The 23746-nt window shown below is 38.6% G+C and overlaps 1 protein-coding gene across 1 annotated transcript; it reads right to left on the bottom strand.

Annotated features, from left to right (window-relative positions):
* Positions 1-2659: 2659 nt before the first annotated feature.
* LOC102032171 (inter-alpha-trypsin inhibitor heavy chain H3) lies at positions 2660-22696 on the bottom strand. Its single transcript, XM_005422421.2, has 22 exons — positions 22607-22696; positions 18594-18617; positions 17300-17466; positions 16186-16290; positions 15600-15762; positions 14833-14943; positions 14241-14366; positions 13714-13830; positions 12788-12956; positions 12342-12467; positions 11912-12093; positions 10743-10928; positions 10298-10437; positions 9765-9913; positions 7961-7966; positions 7191-7214; positions 6266-6316; positions 5780-5893; positions 5000-5204; positions 3734-3906; positions 3139-3250; positions 2660-3039 (listed from the first exon to the last, which is right to left on the bottom strand). Exons 1-22 carry the CDS (start codon positions 22694-22696, stop codon positions 2910-2912), a joined length of 2670 nt encoding a protein of 889 aa, XP_005422478.1. The 3' UTR covers positions 2660-2909.
* Between the last annotated feature and the right edge of the window lie 1050 nt (positions 22697-23746).

Raw genomic sequence — 23746 nt, forward strand, 5'->3', positions numbered from 1 at the left:
CGTATCATGCCAATAATAAATAACTGGAAAAACCTTTTTATTTTAAAGCAACATACTAAAAGAGAAACCATTTCTTGCCAAAGTCAATAAGCTAAAACAAACTGTGTAATTAGAAGCCTGTTTTTTGAAAGAACTGTGCAGACACGATGCCAAGATATGTTTGTGTGAATTGCTTGTACTTTCAAGGTGCTGATTTTGCTGCACAAATTACATGACAAACTGTGGAATTTGGAAACTGGAATTACCAGATTGCTCACTTCACTGCATCAAAAACAGGCTTCCCAATCTGATTCCATTATAGATGAATTTGGGATTTGAATCACAAGCTGTTGATCCAGGGTTACATCAGCAGAGTTGCTGCAAACTAAATATTCCCTGCTTTCAGTTGTAGGGTGTCTGTGTGTCACCTCCTGCCAGCAGCAGGGATACAAACAGCACTGAGCAGGGAGCAGTGGCTCATGGCTGGGGCAACCTTCACCTGGGACCCTCTGCTTTAAGTGAGGCTTCATCTGGCACAGGCCATGCTTGAGAGCTGTACTCACACTGCAGTGCCTGAGCTCTCCCAGGCAGCTGCTGCCCTGCTAATGCAGTTCTCCCTTGCTGCAAAGAAGCTCTGGGCCAGGGAATTCATTAAGGTACAATAGAAACTCCTCATATTGTTCAAAGATTTTATCTGACTTTGAATAGACAAGTTGTGCTGACAGAGGTTTCTGTGCTTTCTGCAGCAACCCAAAGTAGCTGGTGTGCCTGGTTGCTGCAGCTACTCAATCCACATAGTGCTGCTTGCCCTCTGCACTGTGCTTTCCATTCTGTAAGTAGGTGCCATTCCACTTTTCACTTGAATTTTTTCTTAATTTGTTGCTTAGTCACTCTCCTCCTGCGCTTTCCAAGCCCCGAAGTGAGTTCTGGTGGGTTTCTGACTTCCTGTGTTCCCTTCCCTTGCTCAGAAGTTGAAGGCAGATGCAGTAATGAATATTTGGCATTTTGTAATTTCTAATTCCAATACAAAATAGTGTCAGCGTATATGTAACAAATTATGCATATCTCACAAGATATGGCCTCACACTTCTCTTTTTAACCAGCAGCCATCAGCAGGAGGAGTAAATATCTTATCTGACTGTGAGCATCTGTCTGCTGCTTCTCTCTGCCCTGTTACCTTTAGGTACATTTGCTGCTTCCTCCTGCCTTGCAGGAATCTCTGAGTGCTTATTGAACAGGAGCCATGCAAAAGCAGAACTGAGAGCAACTCGTGGCTCCCAAATCAGTCACAGACAAGACTCCTGCCAGCTCCAGAGATTTGCCTCATCCCAATAAATCAAACAGGAAAGTTCTGGCTGGCCAGTATTGCCTTGTGCCCAAACTCTGCCAACCAGGTAGGTCAAGGTCTGCTGTCCACTGCTCTGCTTTATGGTGTTAATGGAGCAAGGGAGCACAGGACCAGCCCCATGGACAGTGCCATAGCTCCTGTCTCAGGATCCAAAATGGATCATTTCTTTATTTCATTCTATTCCATCCACTTAATTCTCTTACAATAAAAATTTAGAACCATGTAAACTTAAACTTACTAGTTTCAATGTTCTGGTCTTCTCTCACTCCTTCCTTTTGCTCCCCCTGCCTTCCTTGTTTTCCAGTCACTGATTACCTTCTGTAGAAATTACCTGTTTTCTTTCACCATTTCTGTCTGGATTTAGCAGGCAAAGATCTGCAGCCACTGTGACACCCTCTACCCTCTCCTATTTATTTTCTTCTACAAAACTGCTGCTTTCAGTAAAGGATTTTGCTCCTCAAAAAGGCCTGTATCTCCCATCAATTTAGCAGTAAGTATATCTTTCCTCCATTTTTTTCCTCTTTGAATTTTCTGCTGCATTTTTATTCACCTCTACCCTTGTTCTTTCAATTTGACCTATCACATCTGTCACCTCTTTCTCCCACTACACTCCTCTTTTCTCTGTGTTCCACATTCTAGTTTTCCACACAATGGCTTTCTTTGTCCTACTACTGTTGGGGAATTTTCTGCTTTGCCATATGAGACCAGAACTGCCTTTTTGTGGCTGATTTGATTAAAAGAAATCTTGAAGTAAATAAGAAATATGGGAGGGAGAGAACATGTTTTTGGTTGGGTGGGTTTTTTGCTTTAGAAGTAAGAGCTTGCAATTTCTTGCAGTAAAAAATGAATATATAAATAAATGGGGCACTTGCCCTGAATGTGTTCATAAATTCTTTTATGGGAATAGAAAGAAGGGTCTTCCTCAAGAAAGATACAATCCAAAAGAACTATCCTTACTCAAATGTGAGTGCTGCTTGCAACCTTGATGTTTCATTAATTTATAAAGATTGAGACATTCGAAAGATAGGCTCAAAATAAAAAGCTAAAATACAGAATTCCTGGATGCCAACAGTCACCTCCTGTGCTGGCAGCAGCCCTCAGCTCTGCAGAGTCAAGAGCTCAGGTGGTTCCAAATACCATGAGATTATCCCAAAATCTGGGCTGGGCTGTCAGATGTCCTCTTGTGCTCAATTTCAAAATGCATCTGGCACCCTGGCCTTTGTGAAATTGGCATGAGAACACTGAGCTGTCAGAATAACAGAACTAGACACTGAGTACTGATACTTTTATTTAATCACTCCTGTCACTCAATTATTTATTAAAAATTGGGTAGAGGGTTTCTGTTATGTAACAAAGTAACATTTTAAGTCAGAATTTTAAACCTAATAAGGAGGTCACTTCAGAGGATGAGGGATCTTGCCCTTCAGATTGGATCAAACACACAGTAAAACTCTTTATGAGAATCCATCAAACCTTGTCCTTGCTAAATATGTATACTTATATGCTTTGAATAGATCTTACACATTGAAAATACTGTTCTTTCAGACAAATATTGTCTGCCTGTGCATTTGGAGGAAGTTGCTTAGAAGAGACTGGAAACAATATAATCCGTGTGAACACCATCTATCAGCCCAGCTCCATTGTCATGGACAAACCAGCAAGGAATATCAACTCCATGTGTAGGATCTCTTCTGTAATCCTTCTGCCAGCCCCTGAAAGGGAAAACACAGCCATGGAGTACTGAGGTAGGAACTGCACCTGGACAAGAAATCTTGCATTAAGTCTTTGCTAAGGACTCCATTATTTTGTACCTTGTTACTGTCAGTTCATTGTTCTTAACAATCATTGTGGCATCTGGTTTCTTGGGATCAGAGCCAGGATGAATTTCAAGTATAGTGAAGTCAATGGGCTGGAAAAACTGTCCTAAAAAGAGAAGCTAAAATTACCATTTCAGGCATAAAAACAGAAGCAAACCAAACAGAAATCCCAGAATTTCTACATTCCTGTGCTGGTTTCCATGTCCCTTCAGAGTTTGGATTGGATAAGCAAACACCAAGTTTCAGGTAAGGCTGAACATATGCCTGAGGTATTATTGGTATTATTTTCTGTTTATAAACCAGAATTGTATCCACATCATCTGCATGTAAGCTCCAGTTTCTGACTGCACAGAAAAATTGCAGCCTTTTCTAGGTATCCTTCAAAATACCATCACTTGGTGTGTTGTCTATTCTGTTGAATTTAATACATATTTTCCAAGTCTTCAGCTTTTAAATAATCAAATAATCTATTTGTTGATCTCTGAAATTTCTGGATGTGATTATTCTCAGCACAAGTACAATATTCTGTCTATAAATTATGTACCCTCATGAGGAAAGACCAGCAGGGAAACACTAAACAAAGTCATACCTAATAATCCATGGGTCTGTTCAGACAATTTATCACTTTTCAATGTATACAGTCCCAGGAAATCTTGGTGGAGAGGATGTTTCTTCCACACTTGGTGCAAAACAACAACAAATGAGGCACCACTGCCCATTGAGAGCACCAGATTTTTTTTCCTGTTAATTATCAAAGTTAAACTGAGGAAAAAAGAAAAACATGACTTAGAACATTGTGTTTACCAGAGTTAACAGCAACAGAAAGAAATGTGAAAAGAAAAAACAAATGCAGCTTTATAAACTGCTCAGGGCTTTTTAAGAGAGAGGGTTTGCTGCCTAGTTTGGTCCATGGAGTCTCTCTGTGTGTTCACAGACAGTCACAGAATCATATTAAATGACACTGGAAAAGGCTACCTGGTCTTTAAACTTTTCAGTAAGATGTTTTTAGCAAAACCTGTCCCTTAACAGTGAAATCGGTTACAGATAGGTTGGTGATATGTAGATACAGCACCTGATGCTCAGTGATACAAATTCTATGATTAAACCATCAATTCTTTGCCTGAATGCTATATGACACTTTTTCCTTTCGTCTTTCAGAGAATTCAACTCCCAAACTGCCTATTTTAGTGCTAGGATAGAGAACATTTGCTTCTGATTGTGTCAGTGATATCATCCATGTGTTTATCACAATAAAAAAATCATGTATATGAATGAGAATTTGCTCTTTCTGCTGCGCTGCTGGGCCTTGAGAAGGCAGGGATTTTATTCTACACAGTGAAATGGAAAGGAGGAAGAGGAGAAAATGTTGCCTGTTCCTTTTATAAACCTTTTGCACAGGTATAAATGATTCTGTAATAGATCCCACGAGAAATATACCTGCTGACAAGAAAAAATATACCAATCCTGTGACTGCCACAAGTTCAATTTTTAAAATGGAGATTTGCTTTTTGAACATTATTATGCCTTTGAAAGATTACACACTATATCTGAAATTACTCCTTAAGTATTTGCAAGACACTGCTGTACAAAGCACAATACCAAATCTAGTTTCACCTTAGTCAGAGCAATAGAAGATCAGGGAAAAGTCTTCATTTACTTATTTCAAGCAGAGAAATTTGTGAATAATTCAGCAATTACATAACAAAGTAGAGAGCAGAATCCAGCAAGGCTTGAATCAATTGCTTTTGTAGATTCCCACACAAATCTTTGAAGTTTATTATTGATCAACATTTAACATATTTTAAGAAGAGTAGAAAGTAATACAAGAGCCTGATACCCTTTGTGTAAGTCTTACCCTGCTTGTTGCAAGGTGGCTGAGTCCAGCCAGGTGAAACCAGTTTTTTCATCACCATTCTCAATTGTGATCCTCTCAGGAGTTACTGTCAGCTTTACGTCCAGGTGCTTATTTGCAATACCAAGTTTTCCAAAATATGAGTTTTGGATCTTTGCATCACTATTTGCTCTCTTATCACCAATAAGTTCTCCATTGACTGTGATGCCTAATACAGAAATAAAACAAATATTGTTTTATAGACAGAAGCTGATCAATTGATGTCAAGGAGTGTCTTCAAAATTTAGCAACAACTTAAGAAATGAAATATGAGTTGAAATATAGATCATAATTATTTGTGAATATTTGTACCAAAGCCAAATAATGTTCTGGGTGTTGTTCTGTGAATTTCCACAAAGTCAACAATCATTTTGTTGAGAAAAGTTCAGTTTTTCCCAAAGACAGAGATTCTGTGATGGGTACAGAGTCTGACTGACATCAGTCTCTCTTTACCAGATATTCCACAAACTGGTGACCTAAGGATTATTTTATTGCTTCTACTACAACTCACTGAGACAAATTACTACTCTCAACTCTCACAGTGGTTTTTAAAGTGAGTTTAAAAGTCCATTTTGCTACAAGAAGTGAAAACAGTCATGGTAATGGTAAACTATCATAGCTACAGGACCTCCTGCTAGCTTTGCTAGGAAAAAAAGCTTATGCATTATAAAGAGAGAAATAGCCTTTAAACACATTTTGTTAGAAGTATTCTGTATTAAAAGAAAAATAAAGTTTAAAACTCACCTGTAACTGGGTCATTTATCAAATTTAAGATCATGCCAGGCTTTTCATTGATATTGAAACAAATGGCATCTTTTTTTTGTGGCACTGATATAATGAAGTGTGGATCTCCATCAACTGTAAAGGCAAATAACTGATGTCTGTATAGTGATACACAGAGTCAAAGCTCCACATGAGCATTTAATATTGCTTAATATTTAAATTTAATAACTAAATATAAATTATTTAATAGTAAACAGGCAGTTATCAACACAAAAATTACTGATGGTAATGAGGACTGAGAAAATGACCACATATCATTTCAATTACTTGATCTTTAGAAGACACTAAGAGATGTTTAAAGAGTAAATTAAAATACTTGCCCCTTAAAAATTAAAAAATGGCTGCTGTTATGGAAGGGAAATATTGAAAATATTCATAAGAATTGTGTAATTTAGCCTTAAATACCCTCTTCTGTTCTCCTAGACAGACACTACTCCAACTACTCACCACTGGTATACCATGTGGGTGGTGATGCATATGTGTGATAGAGTGGTGAAGCTGCAGAAGGAAAGAAAGTTGTTAGAAAAACTCACACCAAAATGGAAAATTGCATGGCCTATGAAGATGTCAGGGAGTTAATATGCTAGGTAAATCAGTAATTACATCCTAGTTTTTAAAGCATGTCATCTATGGAATGACAGTTTGTGTGCTACTTTTGAATCAAAAAAATCTTTAGGAGAGACACAGATTTCACTTGTAGTCTAAATTGCTCTGAGGGTTTCCATATAGCCCAAGCAACATATCTGTAGGATACAAATATTTCAGACTTGAGGATTAAGCTATCAGCAAGGAAATGCAACATCATCCATTGAAAACTTCTGACTTTTTGACATTTGGTTTGGTTTTGTTTGTTTGTTTTACTTTTTTTTCCCAGAATTAGTTTAAGTCTTTTCAGTGAAGACTTGAAAAAACTAGACAGAGACTGGCACTAATATCCAGAGGAAAAGCATAACTTTAACTCTCCCATTTCCAGGATTGCCCAGCCAGCAATTTGGTAGATCATTTGCTGTCTCTTGAATAAAACAGATGCTTTTTGCACAAGTGACTGAACACTTTAATTTAGCCAGAGATGCTGACATCAGAGTCCCTTTCTTTATATAATTCCAAAGGAAATGCAAAGTGAAGTCCATTCTCTGTTCTCAGGAAACAGCTTTCAGGAAAAAATGGTGGTTTATGAACTGGTATTTACTCCTTCTAACTATTTAGCTGAAGTTCTGTCACCTCCTATTGTTCAACCTTTAAGTGTCTTTTCAGCAGTGAGCACAATTTGGTACTATTCGTCCAGTTGTACTGCCAGAAAAGGCATCTCTGCCTCTGGTAATTTCAGTTGACAGATTCTGCTCCATTCTGAAAAGCAAATTAAATTACTTACCCATCAAAGGACCTGTGAACATCCCTGTTTGAATGAAACAAAATGTTATTTTAGAGGCTACAAAGAACAAAACTCAATCTCACCCACTTCATTCCTTCCTCCTTCCAAAACCGACCCAAAAATCTTGTAATTATGTATAAATTTCTAAATTTAACAAATTAAAAATTTAGTCAAAACAGTTTCTTTAACAGTGCTACAAAGCAACAGTCTTGAAGGGGCTTGAAAGCACATCCTGCTTTTCAGCACACATGTAATTTCTCCAAGAGCCTGGGGTTTGCTGTCTTTGGGATTGGGACAACCTGCTGTTCTCTGATCCCTCTGTGCCACCTTCTTCTAAACTGCACCTATGGGAAGGAAGAATTGCTTGCCTGGTTCCACATTTGTCTATTCTTCTGCTCTTTTTACATCTGAAATTCCGTCAGGATGTCTCTGTGCTTTAGAAATGGCAATCATGGCATGGATGAAGATATCTCTGTATAAGATTGCTACACACAGGTACCTGGAAGGCCCTGGTGGCAGCCCTGGAGAGCAGCTGACTTGTACTGGGCCTGAATTCTGGGTGGTGGGATGCTGCAACCATCAGAGACAGGAACTGCACTGAAACCACTATTTACAAACTGCCCATCTGAAAAGTTGTATATCTATTCATAACATGATCTTGATTAATTCCTCTTGAATGTTATGAAAATATTGCATCCTAGATCAATAACTAGTGTATAAAATCCATCTCTATTAAAACTATTAAGTAAATTTAATAAAAATTTACATACCTTCAGCTGTTACCATGGGCAGGTAAGAAGTAAAAGGAAGAAAAAGAGAAATTTACCATTTCAGTTATACAATTAAACAGGAAGGATTATGACCCTAATAAAACATTGTAAAAAAATTAACTGTTTGAAAACTCAACCAGCTATCTTTAGTATTTTGTAACGCCATTTTCCCGAGTGATAAAACTCAGTATTTGTAGATCAAACAGAAATGTAAAGAAAATAAAAAGCTGTTATGTGGAGCAGCAGAACTGCAATTATTATGTATGGGACAAGAGCTCTATTTGGAACTGTTTTATTGTTGTGCTGTACCTATATTGCAAAGTGTTCCTTACTGGTTTTATTATTTTGTGGTTTTCCAGGCATTTGGATTATTCTGTTAATACTGACTGGATGATTCAGTACATTGATTTGTGAATTGAGACTTCTGGGTGAGTAAAATTCGGGTTTTTTCTTACACAGGGTCAGAGCTTTAAGTATTTTCTTCTATTACTGCTCTATACTATCTATATACAGAGAGGATTTCCTTTGAAAGAGGTTCAGAAAAGAGCTTTTATACTACAAATACCTGGAAAGGGAAAGCAAAGAACTGAAGATGACTGAGTGGATGACAGTTCTGTCAGATGTTTGGGGATTTCCATGTAATGCAGACCAGCTGCAAACTTTAAAGTCATTATGTTGTGTAGTGACTTGAATGTTAAATTAATCATGAAGGGGTTTTATGTCAGTATTCCATTATAGGAGTCATGAAAAATAATGCAAAAATTTATCAGCAGAATGCCTGAAGAATGATTCAGAGTTGAAGGGCACTTAGCAATTTACTGGTTTCAGGACTTACTGCAGCTGAAAATACCTCACCAATCTCCAGTATCTCTGTTATGCTAAAATGCCTTAAGTTCCTATTCGAAAATCAGGAGATTAGAAATTTTTTCATTTAGAAGGCAGCAGAGAGCCCACACAGAGCTTCCAAGGAACTTTCAGGGGCTCTAAACAAAAAATTGGAGAAAAAATAAAGGATGCTGATAGAAGATACTGCAAAGCCTCTGTCAGACCTGTGGGATGAGGGTGGCTCAAACAATACAATGAGATGAGGTTAGGATGGCTGGGGGGCACACTGAGCACAGAGCACTGCTTTGCTTGGCCAAAGAGCAAGGAGGAACAGAGTATTTGTTACACAGGGGTTAAACAGAGAGGCTGAACTGTAGGAAAAAAGAATATTTCACTGAGCAAGGAGTTCATAATTAGCTAAAGTATCAGAGGAGTTGAAAACAAATAGTGTGTTCAATATAATTGCTTCTCTTTCTGCAATATATATATGACTATTGTGTTTTACATAAGTAATCTCAATCTTTTTACAACCTGATATATCCTGCCTGAGGAAGAGCTCATGCAAATTTTCCCTTTTTATGTGGAAAGAGGTTACTACATCTATCCCTAGGCTGAAGTATGTAGAAAAATAAAGGAGGAAGTGATAGTAAGTCATCTGAATATAGCTGGATTATTAGATTAGAAATGCTTCTTGGTTTTCAGGGTCTTTTTCTGTAATAGTTTTTCTATTTAGTTTAAAATACATTTATTTTAAATTTATAGTGCTTTGCCCATATGATTTAGTAATGAAGGATAGTTTGATGGAAATAAGCTTTACAATGAGGAGTAATTTTGCATAAATCACACACATGCCTGGCTTGGAAAGTAGATTTTGCAGATACATATTTAAAACTGTGCCCACATGAAAGCCTTTCTTTAGGGTGACATCAAAGGAACCCTTAGCTTCTCAGATACAGTACAATTGTGAAGATGTCTATACCTTCAGTGGGTTTATCAGCAATCCCCTCTTCATTTTCTTCTGGTTTTGTTACCACCATGGATGTCAGTGGTGTTACAAACTTGTACCTTAGTGAGAGAGCCAGGGCTTGAGCTGTAAGGTTTTCCTTTTCTTCTCCTGTGGCTGTGATGCTGAATACAGAAAGAGACTCCCAGCATCAGTGATTGCTGAATCACTCACCACATATTTTAAAGTAAAGTAATTTCTCTGCAGGTAGTTTATCAATAAGATATAACTGTTACAGCTTAAGAGCACTTCTGATTCTACTGGCTGTCCAAGAGAAAGGCAAAATTGTGCTTTATACTTGCAATAATTTAAAATTGTTTCATTTGCAACCTGAAATGTGAATACTGAGGCTAGGGAGGAGAACAGGGTGGTGGATTTCCCTCACTGATTTTCATGATTTTCCATTGGCAGCTCAGTGGGTTGTGAATGTCAGTTTCACATCCTAGAAACTGCAGGACTCAGAGGCTGTAAGGGGTTCAGAGCTAAGGTATTATTCCAGGTATAATTACCGTTTTTCCAAGAGTTGTTCAATGGTAAGATAAGCCCAGAGCCTTTCAATGTACTCTCCAAATATGTATTGTTGTTCTTGGAAAGCCTGAGCTGTCTGCTCAGCTCCTTGCTGTGTAGTGTACGACAGGGCGTCCTGAGCCTGTTGGGAGTAAAAATGTTCTCTGCATCACAAGTAGCCAGGGACTGACAGAACTTCCCAAAAACTAAGACCTTCACACCTGAAAATCTTGTGAAATTGAAAGCCAGTCTGGTTCTACACCAGAAAATTGCCAGTGTTGTATGAGGAATTTTGTCCCATGGTTTCTGGAAATTTTAGAGATGTACAGTACAGAACATAACCCAATATTCCACATTCACATGGCATTTTTGTTCATCACAATGGAGGCAAAAGAAGCATTCAGAGATTTTGGGCAGCTTACATAAGTCAAAGAAATCCATACTTACACCTTCAGCTCTTACATCTACAGACAAATGGTTTTGGTTGCTGTCTACAAAGCGCCCAGCCACCACAATCTCAGACCCATCATAGAAATGCTTGAAGCTGTTAGTAGTTAGGTCTGATATTTCATTTTCTGGGTAGTTTAACTCCACATCTATGAGCATGGGATTTGACACCTCATCATAAAACCCCTGTAGGATTAAAAGAAAAAAAGAAAACATTTAACTATCATTGTTTCTTTAGTTCATGGGTGGATCTGTAACCAGAAACATCCTGCTATTTCAGCAATGAAAAATAAAAGTGTATTTTATAAGAAATATTTAGATATTTAGTTAAATCTCGAGTGTGAGGCCTAGAAATCTACCAATAATGGAAATGAGAAAGGACATACAAACTCTTCAGTCTTGCTAAGAGAAAGGAAGAATATTTGAGAACAATGTGCTGTGGATGATGAGTTCCATCAATATAAATCAAGAGGGACACCAACCCTCCCCTTATTTGATAATTTCCTACACCTCTTCTCTGCAGAGACTGACATGGCAACATAATCAAAGGAGACTGGGTATTTGATTTTATCAGAGCTTGCAATGAAATCTAATATCTAATTATTTGGTGAATTCTTTGAATGGCTGCTACTGGAATATGAGAAGTAAAAAAAGAAAACCCTGTATGGCCTATACCAGTTTTCATGTCTTATACAATTCTAAAATGCCTCAGGAGTGTGGTAAGATACACCTGCTTGCAGTGAGTTTCTTAAGAATGAATATCTAGAGCTTTATGATTGTTATTCTTCTTGTCTCTTGACATGACATTAACCACATGATCTGAGAGGAACAGGACATACAATGACTGCAGCAATTCCACCAGAGTGTCCTTCAGAACTGTGAGTTGTGTCACCCTATCCCAACTTTTAAACTCCCTGCCATAGCCCACAGCATGTCCCTTTTACTGTCCCTGCACTTCCTGCTTATATAAGGGAAGGGGAAAATTAAATGCAACGAAAGGTCCCTTCCAACTCAAGCTATTCTATGATTCCAATACTCTGATCACAGCAGTCTCTGGAGCATCTCGGTATCAGATTACACGCTGGGATTTTGATTATTTGAAAATAAGAACATGAATAGTTATCTGACCCAATGTACCTCTGACCTCATGTACATGGTAATTACTTCACCTGAAGCTGCAAAGCTGTGTCAGAGTCAGGGTAAATCCGACGGGCCAGTCCTTTATTCTCCAGTGCCATCCTCTCCAAGAAGCCGTAGTCAACACCACTGCCAAAGCCAAGATTGTATAAGGTGTATCTGCCATCAATGGCTTTCTTCACTGCTTTCTCAATCTCCTGAGTATTTGATACACCTGCATCAAACCAGGAAATGTTTGAGTTGTTTTCAAAATAGATAAAATGATCACAAAAGCAAATGTGACTCGGCATGTTCAGGTTTCTTAGGAGACATTACCAAAAGCTTGATTAAGTACTATGATGCTGGTATAGTAGCGTTCAAATAATGAAAATATCCAGAAGTCAAAGATGAAGGCCATTTTTAACTAGCAATTTTTTGTTAGTTAATGAACTATCTTTATTATTCCATCCAACACAAACATACCTACATTTGGCTGACCATCTGTTAACATGATAATTATAGAAGCGCTTCTCTTGGGCACAAGGTTTTCTTCATGAGCAGCATTCAGAATATCAATTCCTCTCATCAAACCACCATGTAAATTTGTCACTATGAGTTAAAAAAGAAATTTGGGTTCAGCAAGGGCTGTCAAAATAAAGGTCCATTTTTCATTGGGGCCTGAAGAGATTTCATTACAGTAAGAAAATGAAAGATTTGGATTTACAAGCAGGGGGATGTCTAGATAGAAAAGTACCTGGACTTTGGAAACATAAAGAGAAATAGACATCATTTTCTGAGTAAAACTGAACTTCAGGAGTGCCTCATCAGCAATATGAAACCCCAACAAACTTTGTAGCATTGTGTTCACAGAATCAATCAATAGATTAACTTACACAATGACCTATTGGCAAGGCCCATCAAGTACTTACGGCCTTGAGCAGAAATTTGCCGAACAAACTTCCTTGCTTCATCCAGATTCTCAGGAGTGGCCTTGATTAATGTTTCTTTCCAGGTAGATATTTCACTATCAAATAATATGAAATTGAAGAAGTCATCTTCTTTAATGTCATCTAGGATTTTTAGCAGTGCTTCTTTTGTCTGTAAGGCAAAGAGATTTAAATACATGATTCAAAATTTAACAGAATATGTGCTTACAGATTTTACATCATTAATCTCTCAGCACTGGGCTATTTTTTACTCCTACACAGTATATATTGCAAAAATTCTGAGCTTGTTCTGTTCTTGCTAGTCCCTGTGTCAATTTCAGAGTAACTCTAGGGAAGTCAGCTGCAATAACATCTGGTAAATCTTTGTAGCTGAGATGAAAATCCGTTTTCCCGTCATGGTTGGTTGCTTACACTGAGATAAGCTGGCATGGCAAATGGGTAGCTACAGGTTAGTGGAAAAGCTCATAAACAAGCATCCCTGGATATTTTGATGCAGCACCAAAGCCTGAAAATTCTGAACATTAGCTTAGTAATAACTCTGAAAAGAGCTGCCGCTTCCCAGATACAGAGTGAACAGAGAAAATGCACATAATCGGTATGCACAGCTCATTTTTTGGAACTGTCAAGCATATGACAGCACTCTCTGGAAATGTTGATATTTAGAGTTTTGAACTAATGACATTTCTAAGTAAATATAGGCTAAATGTATAGATTTTTGTTCTACAGCAACACTGCAAACTAGTACATCTGGCACTGGGCATTAGGGAGGTCACGCCATTGAGCCACTTTGTAACAGCTTGAGCAGCACATGTGCACTCTAGGGCATCATATCCCTTCCAGCACCATCTCCCTCCCAGCACCTTGTTCCAGCTCTTTCACTGGAACTCCATAGTAATGTAATAACTCACTTGTGCTATTTCTCTTCCAGACATTGAGCCACTAGTATCCAATACAAAAATAATATTCTTGGACAACTTCGGAAGATTTGTTGGTGCAAAGAAGTGTACAAAATAGCCATTGACAATCTGAAAAGGAAAACACCACCAGCAAAAATTTTGGTACATTATAAAGGTAAAACAGATAAAGGAGATATTACTCTCATTCAACGTCTAGCCTCTGAGTGGCCTAAAAAGTTTTAATGGCTCCAATCAGTCTCACCTCTGTCCATGGGCCCAGGGGTGTCATTTAAGTGCAAGACTGGGCCTTTAGACACTGAGCTACAGTGTCAGAACAGCTACAGCGTCCTGTCTCCAGCTGTGTCACACCTATATCTGTTCCTATCCACGGACTCCACTGTTTTGGATCCCACCCTGAAGACCCCACTGAGTGCTCCCACTCAGCTGCCTTAGGAAACAGCTGGCCCTCACTGCTCCCTGACCTTTACTGCGCAAGTTAAACTGTTTAACAGTTCAGAATTTTAAGTTGTTAGACTTACCTGCAAATTATCTGGAGTTGTTCTCTTCACATCATATCTTACAGTAAAATCCCCATCCAAGACAGACTCTGAGCAACTTGGACACCTTCGCTGCTGGTCGAGGGTTGGCTTGAAAGATATATGGCCCTGAAAAGAAAAACCTTCCTTAGATGTGACCCTTAATAGCTGAAAATCTTCTACAGAACACATCTGCATTTTTTTAAAGCTGGTATATTTATTTTCACAGACATAAGAATAACCTGTTTTATTGGGTTAGCTACTAGATTGTACATATCCATATGTACTTAGAAATTTATTGGTGGTAACTGACACATGAAGGCTGCTATCCACAGCTTTCTCCATATGATTTCTTCCCCACCTGCCTTGGGTCAGCTCTTCACTCTGAGCAACACCTTTGATAAAGTTGTTGTATGTTTTAGGAATTCTACTACTCCCATATAAGGGAAAACTACTTGTTAGTAATTCAGTTTTTCTATAAGAGATAATCTTACCGGTATCCAGATTTCCTCTTGCTGCCATTGCTAGCACTGAAATTAGTATTTCAGAATTATAACCATAATATGTAAATGATGGAATGCAGTAATCAATATACCTTTTTTCCTGAAAAAGTTTTTTTAATGGTATTTTGTAGCTCATTGGTGATGAATGTTCCTTCTGCTTCCAGCTCAGTGATACCCTGGGGCTCAAAGATATCTACTTCAATCTGAAATATTAATTAAAAATTTACTGTCATTGATTAAACCACAATACATCAACTCAGCCATTTACAGGAGGATCATCAGTACAGATGTGAAAGAGGGATTTTCATAAAAATAAAGAAATTTACTTTTGTAATACATAATAGCAGTCCAAATCTACACTTATGTAGACACATCTTCAGCCAAAGAGGCTTTTTCAAACACAGAAGTTAAAAAAAAGCTAGAAATAAGTAAACTTTAATAGAAATATGACTTGTTGGAAAGCTAGATAGTAGCATCCTATCAAGGCAGACAGACACAAAAAGCTGCAGTATTCCAGAATTTAAAGATGGTGTTGTTTCACAGTGGTGTGAAAAAGCTGGAGTTTATGCTATAAGGGTATATACAATTACTCCAAGGCATTGCAATATCTTTTTCAGTTTTTCATGGAGGATTTCTTTTGGAATGCTCAGTAGATGAGCAAATTTGTCAGGTTTACAAGTAAAAGCCTGCATTAAAGCGAACTCATGAGGGGTCCCCATGGGACTTGTGAGAAATGATATCGTGGCCTTTAGCTCACCTGTGAACCAATGGGAATGACCATGGTACTCCACTTTCAACAAATATGCAGAATTCCATCATCTCTTAAATTACAGCCAAATTTGATCAGTTTGCCACTTACCTCAAAATCTTTGACAAGCTGCTTTGGTTTTACTTTGATGAACATTTCATATTTTCCAAACTGTCGCTTCAGCAGTTCCTCATATGTGAGTTCAAAAGTGACTTTACTGGCTGCTTTAATGTTGACTGAGACAGTGAATTTTTCTGTTTTTCTTCCTGAAGCTCTGTATTTAAGTGGATAGGAAAAAGATCTTTATCCTCTTTCACAGTATTTATTGTTGGTGGTATATGATTTTCAAAAATAAGTAAAACAAGGATGGGATTTTTGATATACTGCTAAAAATCATCAATCAATACTCAAAATCATACTCAACCTGTATAATTTATTCAAGTTTCCCACTGAGCTTAATCCCAGGAATAGGTCCCACAAAGACAGTGAAAGTTGCAGGAACAGGCTTTCCATATTCGCAGACAGTGCCTGTGCAGTCAGAGGCTGTATTTCCTTCCTACAATTTGTGCTACAATAACTATAACTTAATGATTGTTCTTTTGTCCCTTAATGTCAGCAAAGTGCCAGAACACAGCATTTCCAATCTCACAGTCTACTATGGAGTGATGATGTGGAAGCCACAAGACATGATCCTTACTTGACAAGACCAGCAGTCTGTCCTCTTGAAACAGCCTTCTCATATTGCTTTTTTGCAGCTTCTTTTTCCTTTATAGTTCCAGGATAGGTGACACCATCAATTGTCCTGCAGATGAAAAAGTCCTAGCTCAGTAGAAGGTTACAACAGGAATTCTCCCTTTATTGATTTGTTTGCTAATAACCTTTCAGAGACCTGCTATTACCAAGATTTTGGGCCCTTTCACTGAATCTAGGCTCCTCAGAGGATTCATCTGGAATGAAGAGCTCTGTGCTCAGCATCATAAAAAAATCTAAACAAATTTTTATTTTGAATTAGATCAAAAGTGGGCTACAGCAACACAACTTACACCTGCCATATTCCTGCACTTCAGCAGCTTCACCATCTCATCTCGTCTAATGGCAAACCAATTCTCTGGATGTGACTCACCTGTCCAGATGCCATCATCTACAGAGGAGCATTTCATCCTTGAGCTCCTTAGAGGACTAAGCAGCCATTTCTCATGACCTCATTCTACCAAAAAAGTTCTAAGATGCATTATGAGGGTTTGTGTCCTAAAGCTACTGCTCCTCTTCACTGGAGATAAAGCAGGCATGGTGTGATTAGCAGAGATGGATGTGCTTAACTGAACCAAACCTCATCATGGTGGAGAACTGCACATGATTGCAACTAAAGGCACAAATGTAAAAGAATAATTCTACTTTCTGCCTTTCATTCAAATATGATTTTTAAATGAAGAGATAAATTAAGCTATAATGCCATCAGGGAAATGAAGTAATGGAACTTTCCTGGTTTGATAATACCACAGTAAGTAAGAGGCATTTCTGAAAAGGTGGATGAATCCGCAGGAAAGTTCCTGCATTCCCTAAGGTTCCCTTCTATTCATAATGATGAATAGAAATAATTGAAAATTAGTCATCTTTTCTACAGATGTACCAATGTTTGCCTTTCTCCACATATCTTGCATGTTAAGTTAATAGTACCAGAAAATTACCCAGGAGGTATTTAGAAATCTATTTAAATGGCAAAGTAAAAATGAACACTCGGGTTCCATTTCTCCCAGTTGAATTAGCACAGATTTTTGGTCGTTTTTAACAATATTGTAAAGATTACACACATGCTGAAGTTGGTAATGAAGGCTGTCTTAGGGAGTTCAACATCAAAGAAGACTTCTTTGGACACATTTCCACGATTGACAGCTCGGCTGGTGATGACATTGTGTGCAAAGCGGGAAGTCACTTTACTATCAATTTTCATGCTATAGATTTCCATCCCATTGACAACCTGTAGATTGAGAAAAGAAAAAAGACAAAAAGAGCACTAGCTGTTACACTTGTGTGTATTAATCAGTTGTGATCATATTTTTAAAAAGAAACCACAGCAGTACATTGATCACTCCAAAGCAAAAAGAAAGAAAGACCTAATATAAGAACTGGAGCACAGCTGTGTTTCCTTGTATGTCTATTTCACTGACATGATGGTGCTATTCCACAAGTCATAACTATAGACTTTAACAAAATACTACCACCAAAAATACTGCCATTACAGGAATAGGTTTTTTCTCTACTAAGTGACTTTTTGAGGTTATTCAAAGATCACAACTCTTTGTTGCTGCCTCACTGTATTAGTGACTGTAGTTATCAGAGGAGTGGATGACTCCTAGAGCAGGGATGTAAGTAATCCTCTTGTTTTAAAATAGCCCAAATACCTCCAAATTCCGTTTTATGTTATTCTCAGCTTCCTCCCAGCTGGACCTCAGTCTTTTTTAAACAAGGAAATGGGCAAGGCAATATTTATTTTCTTTGAATGTTCAGGTATAAGGTTTCGGGATACTAAGTGAAAGCATGGGAACAACAGATGTTCCCATTAGGAACTCCACAGCAAGGTCTGCTTCTGGTAGCAAAACCAGCACTGGAAGGAACTTTGGAGTTTTTATGATGGGTCTGATTTCTGCTGATTAATTAAGAAGGTCCCCAAACAATCAAAGCATTTAAGCATTGCTGAAGGGGAATCCAGGCGCCAAGAGGAATCAGCCCCAGAGATGAGGTCTCTTGCCTTCCTTAGCAATAACTGCAACATGAAAGTAAAAACAAAACAAACATAGAATGAAAGTCTGTTAGAGATATGGAGGTGACTTCAAAAGAACTTAGGTATTTATTCAAATACAATGAGATTAAAAATGATTTGTTCATCCTCTTTTCTTGTGCAGGAGCTTCCATTAGAGCTTGGAAAGCAAATGTCTAGTTAATCATACTGCCTAAAACAGGCAGCTCTGGGCTGTTTTCCTTGTCACAGACTCAGAAATATCCATTTGCTCAGACTGGACTCACAGAAACATTTTGTGAACACAGTAAGAATATTCTTGTCACTATAAAATCTTGGTAGCCCAGAAAAAACCAAACCTTACTCACCAAGTCATTATCAGCATTTTGCTTCTGTAAAGAGAAAAAAAAGGGAAAAAATCATGACTAGGTAGGAAAGCTGCATTTAGAAATAAATCTCTTAGCATCTGTGTAGTTGTCACAAGTTAAAAGAAGTCCAGGAGAAGGAAGGCTTGAGAAAGGTCTTCATTAATAAACTGAAGTAAATTTGAGGGGAAAGCAAGTAAGGGATGTGAGGCAGGTAGGAGTTATTTTGCTTATGGCATTCCCAGCTTTGGTGAATGTTTTGGTTTTCATTTGATATTAGTGTACCCTAAATACTGTGTTTTTGAAAGGTAAGTTAAACTTTGAATGTTGCTTACTTTATGTTGCTCATGTGACACAAAAAAGTGTCCTCTCCCAACCAAAAATACACATGTACCTTTGAAATATGAGGGAGAATGAGAGGAAAAGAGGCTCAAATGCTCAGTGCCATTTATAATTAAATGTCATTAAGACTAAAGAACACACTAAAATCTGTTTAATTGGTCTTGAGTAAGGGTTGGCTGTATGGTGACTTCAAGTAAAACCAAAATATCTTGTCCTCATAGTAACATCTTTTTCTTGAGAATTCCTAGATCTGAGTCCTGCAGTACATGTTTTCTTTTCAAACTTATTTTCCTTTGGAAGAAAAAGAAGAGTTGTATCAAAGCATAAAAACCCACTTTGCACAGTTTTTTTCCTGTCACACAAATCCAAACTATCATTCAGATGAAGCCTTAGATTTTTTTCAGACTCCTAAATTTTTCCCATTTCAGCCCACCAGCCTCTCCTCCTAACATGACCAGGTAGGAAGGTAATTTAGCAGGATTAGATAGGAGAGGCTGCCTCTACAAAAAGCTGCATGGAGGGGAGGAAAAATAAGCAGTTAAAACATGGAGGGTTTTTTTTTCCAATATTTGCTCCCAGACTAGGTGCAAATATCAGAATCTGTACAACAGTGGCTCATATTTTGTTCTGAAAGAGGACAGGCACTAAACAAACTTCCTGAGTGCTGTTAAAATAACAGCTTGTGTAACTCAATTCCCATCAGCTCAGCTGCAAACACCTTATCTCATCTGGCTCCAAGAGCCTTGGGGGTCACATTTTGTGAAATTGTGTTTACCTGCTCCATCAAAGGCAGGGGTGAGGACACAACAAATCAGACACACATCTCAAGTATACTTAAGGCTTTCAGTACTTTTCCCAGCTGGAAACTGAAACACAGAGGGTTATTTTTTTGTTTATTTTGGCATTCTTTTGAAGACATTATATTAAATCTATGGTAATGCAAGGTTTGAGGGAGGAGGCTTCTCTTCTGCTATAAGAGTCTGGCAAAAAATGTCAGTGTGCATTTCTTTAGGTTCATCTTTCAAACTGTTAATGCCATCCAGATGATTTCTGTATGTCCATCTTTCCTTTTCACAAGCATATATGGATTCCTTTAATGCCAGTATAGAGTGTGCACCAAATCAAATCTGACCTTTCTAATACTGGAAATATTTTTTCTATATCCATACTGTCATTACAGCTTGTTATTTCCCCTTACAATACACAGAGGTATGCACCTTGGGAAATGAAAAGCTGGAAGTCTGTGAAATGTCAGTTTGTTTGGTACAAACTTTTCCTTACAGTGGAATTACCACACAGTTTATACAAAATGCACACCCCAAAAAACCAAAAACCAAAAACAAAACCAAAAAAACCCCAACCAACCAAAAACCCTATAAAAATGTGTATAGCTACAAATTCTGCAATTCTGACTACTGCTTCCAAACTGAAAGATACTGTACCTGCATTTCAGTTTTACAGAATTGCTGTTGTGCACATTCTTTATCAGAATCATGGCTTCAACAGTAGTTTTGAAAGAGTTCTATTTTGATTTTGTAAATATTTTGAGGGGTACTCTGCAATTTTCATTGAAACTACAGAAAAATCTCTCTGTGAAAGGCACTACTCACTTTTCACTTGGGCTGATCATTAATGAAGATACTCAATCCAGCTGGACATCATCCAGATACCTGCTCTAGCTGACCCTGGTTTGTACAGGGGAGGGGATTACGTGACTTTAAGTCCGTGATTTTGTTCTGGGTTTTTTCATTTTTAATTATTCACTTGAGTGTAACTTGAGCCATCACTAACACCAAGGTCATTCTGAGCTATGTGGGCAAAAAGCAATAGTGTGCCAATCAAAATGATGGTGCAATTCTAGACAAAAATGAGAATTAACATCCTCTACCCTGGGTAATTGTTACTTGATAAAATGTTTCTGTATTATTTTCACATATTTGCCAGGTGCACCAATTATTAGAATTTTATTATTTTTCAGTTGTGCAACAGCAATAAACTTCTTTTGTTTAATACTGTTTTACTGTGGGAGCAGAAAAGAAGTGCAGAGAATCTATGGAAATTGGAAGGTAAAAGAGAAATTTGAACTCCCGAGAAAACAGAGAGGGAAAAGAGGACTCCCTTACACTACTTGCTGAAAGAAACCCTGATTGTACAGCTTGGGAAACTAAACCACAGCACAGCTAAAAGACTCAGCAAAGACTGTACAGTTATCTTGAAGTGACCTCTGGGAATCCAAAGTGCTGAACGAGGTATTTGCATATATCCCTAAATGCTACATAGGAAAACAAGGCATGAAAATTATCTCTGAATCTACAGCAGCCCTGAAGATTCATCACCCCAAGTGATGCCAATTGGGTGCCACAGAGAAGAGCCCATAATGCAGCTCATAGGAACACAGTGTGCCAGCACACACAGGGAACTCTGATGCAGATTTTTGTTCCATTTTCAGCAGAATTGGGTCTGCCAATTGTGTCTACCTAGCTGTGGCTCTAAAAGCAGCTTTGACAGCTTAAAGGTCACCAGACAGCCAGAATTCCAGCCATGCTTCAGCACTGGATACTGCTTGCTCAAAGGGGCCAAGACACAGATGGGTGCTGAGACCTTCACCCTACAGAGCAATCTCTTCCATTTCAATCAAATCACATTTGCATAAAGTACAGAACAAAACTGAGAGAATCAGCTGGCTTTTCCATAGTGCTCTGCATGCATAGATGGAACATTGCACAGAGCTTTGGCAGTTTTCCATTTAGAAAGGCTTTAGCATTGTAAAACATGTAGAGAACTCCAGACACTGCAGTAATCAGAAGGAAAAAGCTACATCATATCTGGGCTACATGATGGTTAAATAATAAGAATCCCTGGCATTTCAAATTTGCAGCATTAGCTCTCATGTTGACTTTTAGAAGTTAGACATGTTACTATCCTGATTTTCAAAGAAAAAGTCTTGGCAAAGATCATAACCTCATCAACAGCAATCAACTGTAAATTGTTTTGTCCTGTTCTACCCAGTAACTCAGAATGCTCCCTAAAGAGATTTGCCCTCTCTAACTTTTCAGAGTGCACAGCCACTGACAGAGAGAGAAATAATTTATCAAAGTGAGGAGTAGTGGCCAGCAAGATAACCAAAGAAAATTAGGCAAAACATCAGGGAGCACTTACTCAGAGATCCAATCAAAACCAGAATGGCTCCTTTGAGAGATGTATCTCAGGTTGTGCTAACATGGAAATCTTTTGAGAAAAATCCTACCATGTCATTTGGACTCTGGGCATTTATCTTGATGCCATGCTACAGCTCTGTTTTCTGCTTCTTAGAGCCATCTTTTTCATTGTATTCCTTAACAGGTGCCAAAGTCAGTTCTCTGGCAGCACTGATTGCTTTACACATTTAAATATTTTACTAAAACATGTCACCATTACATGGTGATGACAGGGAAAACAGAGGAAAGAGATGTTTTAAAAAGAGAGAGAGAAGAACTTCAGAGCTGATTGAAAACTGAGGCTGATTAGAGATCAATCAGTCTGAGTTCCAGCTTTTATCCCGTGTCCAGAGGTACCAGAGAACACAGAGCTCCAGCTGCCAGCATTGTATGAAGTCTGATAAATGCTAATAAACTGCAAGAAATTAATCTCTGAGGAGCGGGAGACCCACACCCCACACATTGTTGATTACTTACCTCGATGCTGCTGACATGTGCTAGCAATAAGTCTGAGGATGCAAAGGTAGGAATCAATACTAAAATACAAAGCAACAGATTATTTTCCATTTTGGAAAAAAAGTGAGGTTCCTATTGGAACGATATGCATAAATATATAAAGCTTTGTTTACCCAGTGTTAATAAATAACCCAATGACAGAAGTGGGATTAAGCATTAGACATTTGGGAAAAATCAGGTGCTGAATTTTGAATTAGTATAATCTATAGAATAGTGTTAGAAAATCTCTTAAAGAATTTACAGAATATTTCAGCAGTGTCTCTTCTATGTAATAGCTCCAAACAGAAATTCACAGCCATTTTCCTACTGGCAACTGAGATTAATCTCCACACCAGACCCACTTTTTTCCCAAATGAAAACTGTCATCTTTCTGATACTTCCATAAAGGCTTTCCCTGGCTCAAATTTACTGCAGCCATAACAGAGCTTGCAGTCTGTGAAAGCCATTTAAGCTCCATTTCAAAAGCACCCCTGTAATCCTCCGTATCACTCAGGTACCCGATTTAGGTACCGTTATTTGACACGTATCCTGTCTAGCCTAGAAACTCCCCATTCCATGGGTTCCTATTCATCTTGGTGGCCGAAACCAGGTCCGAGCTCCCAGGTTTGCATCTTGCACGCTGACCGTGCGCCCAGCCTGCAGCTGCAGGGCATTTTCCTGTGTTTGTTACCTTGACACTGTCATTTCTCTTAAACTTTTTAGCTGGTTCATTTCACCCTTAATGAAAGACAGACTTCGAAGACTGGGGGTTACATGCTCAGTGATAACAAAACATTTTATTTTCTGGTTTTCCTGCAGCCAGTGTTACGACTGCAGGTGCTCAGCCACGGGGGAGCTCCAGGAAGAACTCTGAGGATTTTTTAACCAATTCTCCACCCCATCCAAACGGACGGGACGGCTCTGTGGAGCTGCTGCGCCCTGCCAGGGTTCATGACAGGTGGGTGTGTTGTCCCTGTGGCCGTCCTTGGCCCGGGCTGGGCACAGGCACGTCCCGGAGCCGCACACCGGGGCGGAGACACCGCTGTCCCGGGGTCGCGGCGAGGCCCGCCCCGCTGCCTCAGCCGCACTGCCCGCTCTCAACATGGCCGCCCCGCCCGCTTC

Source organism: Geospiza fortis, unplaced genomic scaffold (assembly GCF_000277835.1).
Source record: "Geospiza fortis unplaced genomic scaffold, GeoFor_1.0 scaffold78, whole genome shotgun sequence".
NCBI lineage: Eukaryota > Metazoa > Chordata > Aves > Passeriformes > Thraupidae > Geospiza > Geospiza fortis.

Excerpts from the sequence above, each read along its gene's own strand:
- LOC102032171 (XM_005422421.2), bottom strand. The coding sequence starts at position 22,696 with ATGGAAAATAATCTGTTGCTTTGTATTTTAGTATTGATTCCTACCTTT. Across the intron at positions 17,467-18,593 it reads AAAATGCTGATAATGACTTG|GTTGTCAATGGGATGGAAAT; the intron begins GTGAGTAAGGTT and ends CTCAATCTACAG. Across the intron at positions 5,205-5,779 it reads GATAAATGACCCAGTTACAG|GCATCACAGTCAATGGAGAA; the intron begins GTGAGTTTTAAA and ends TTTCTGTATTAG.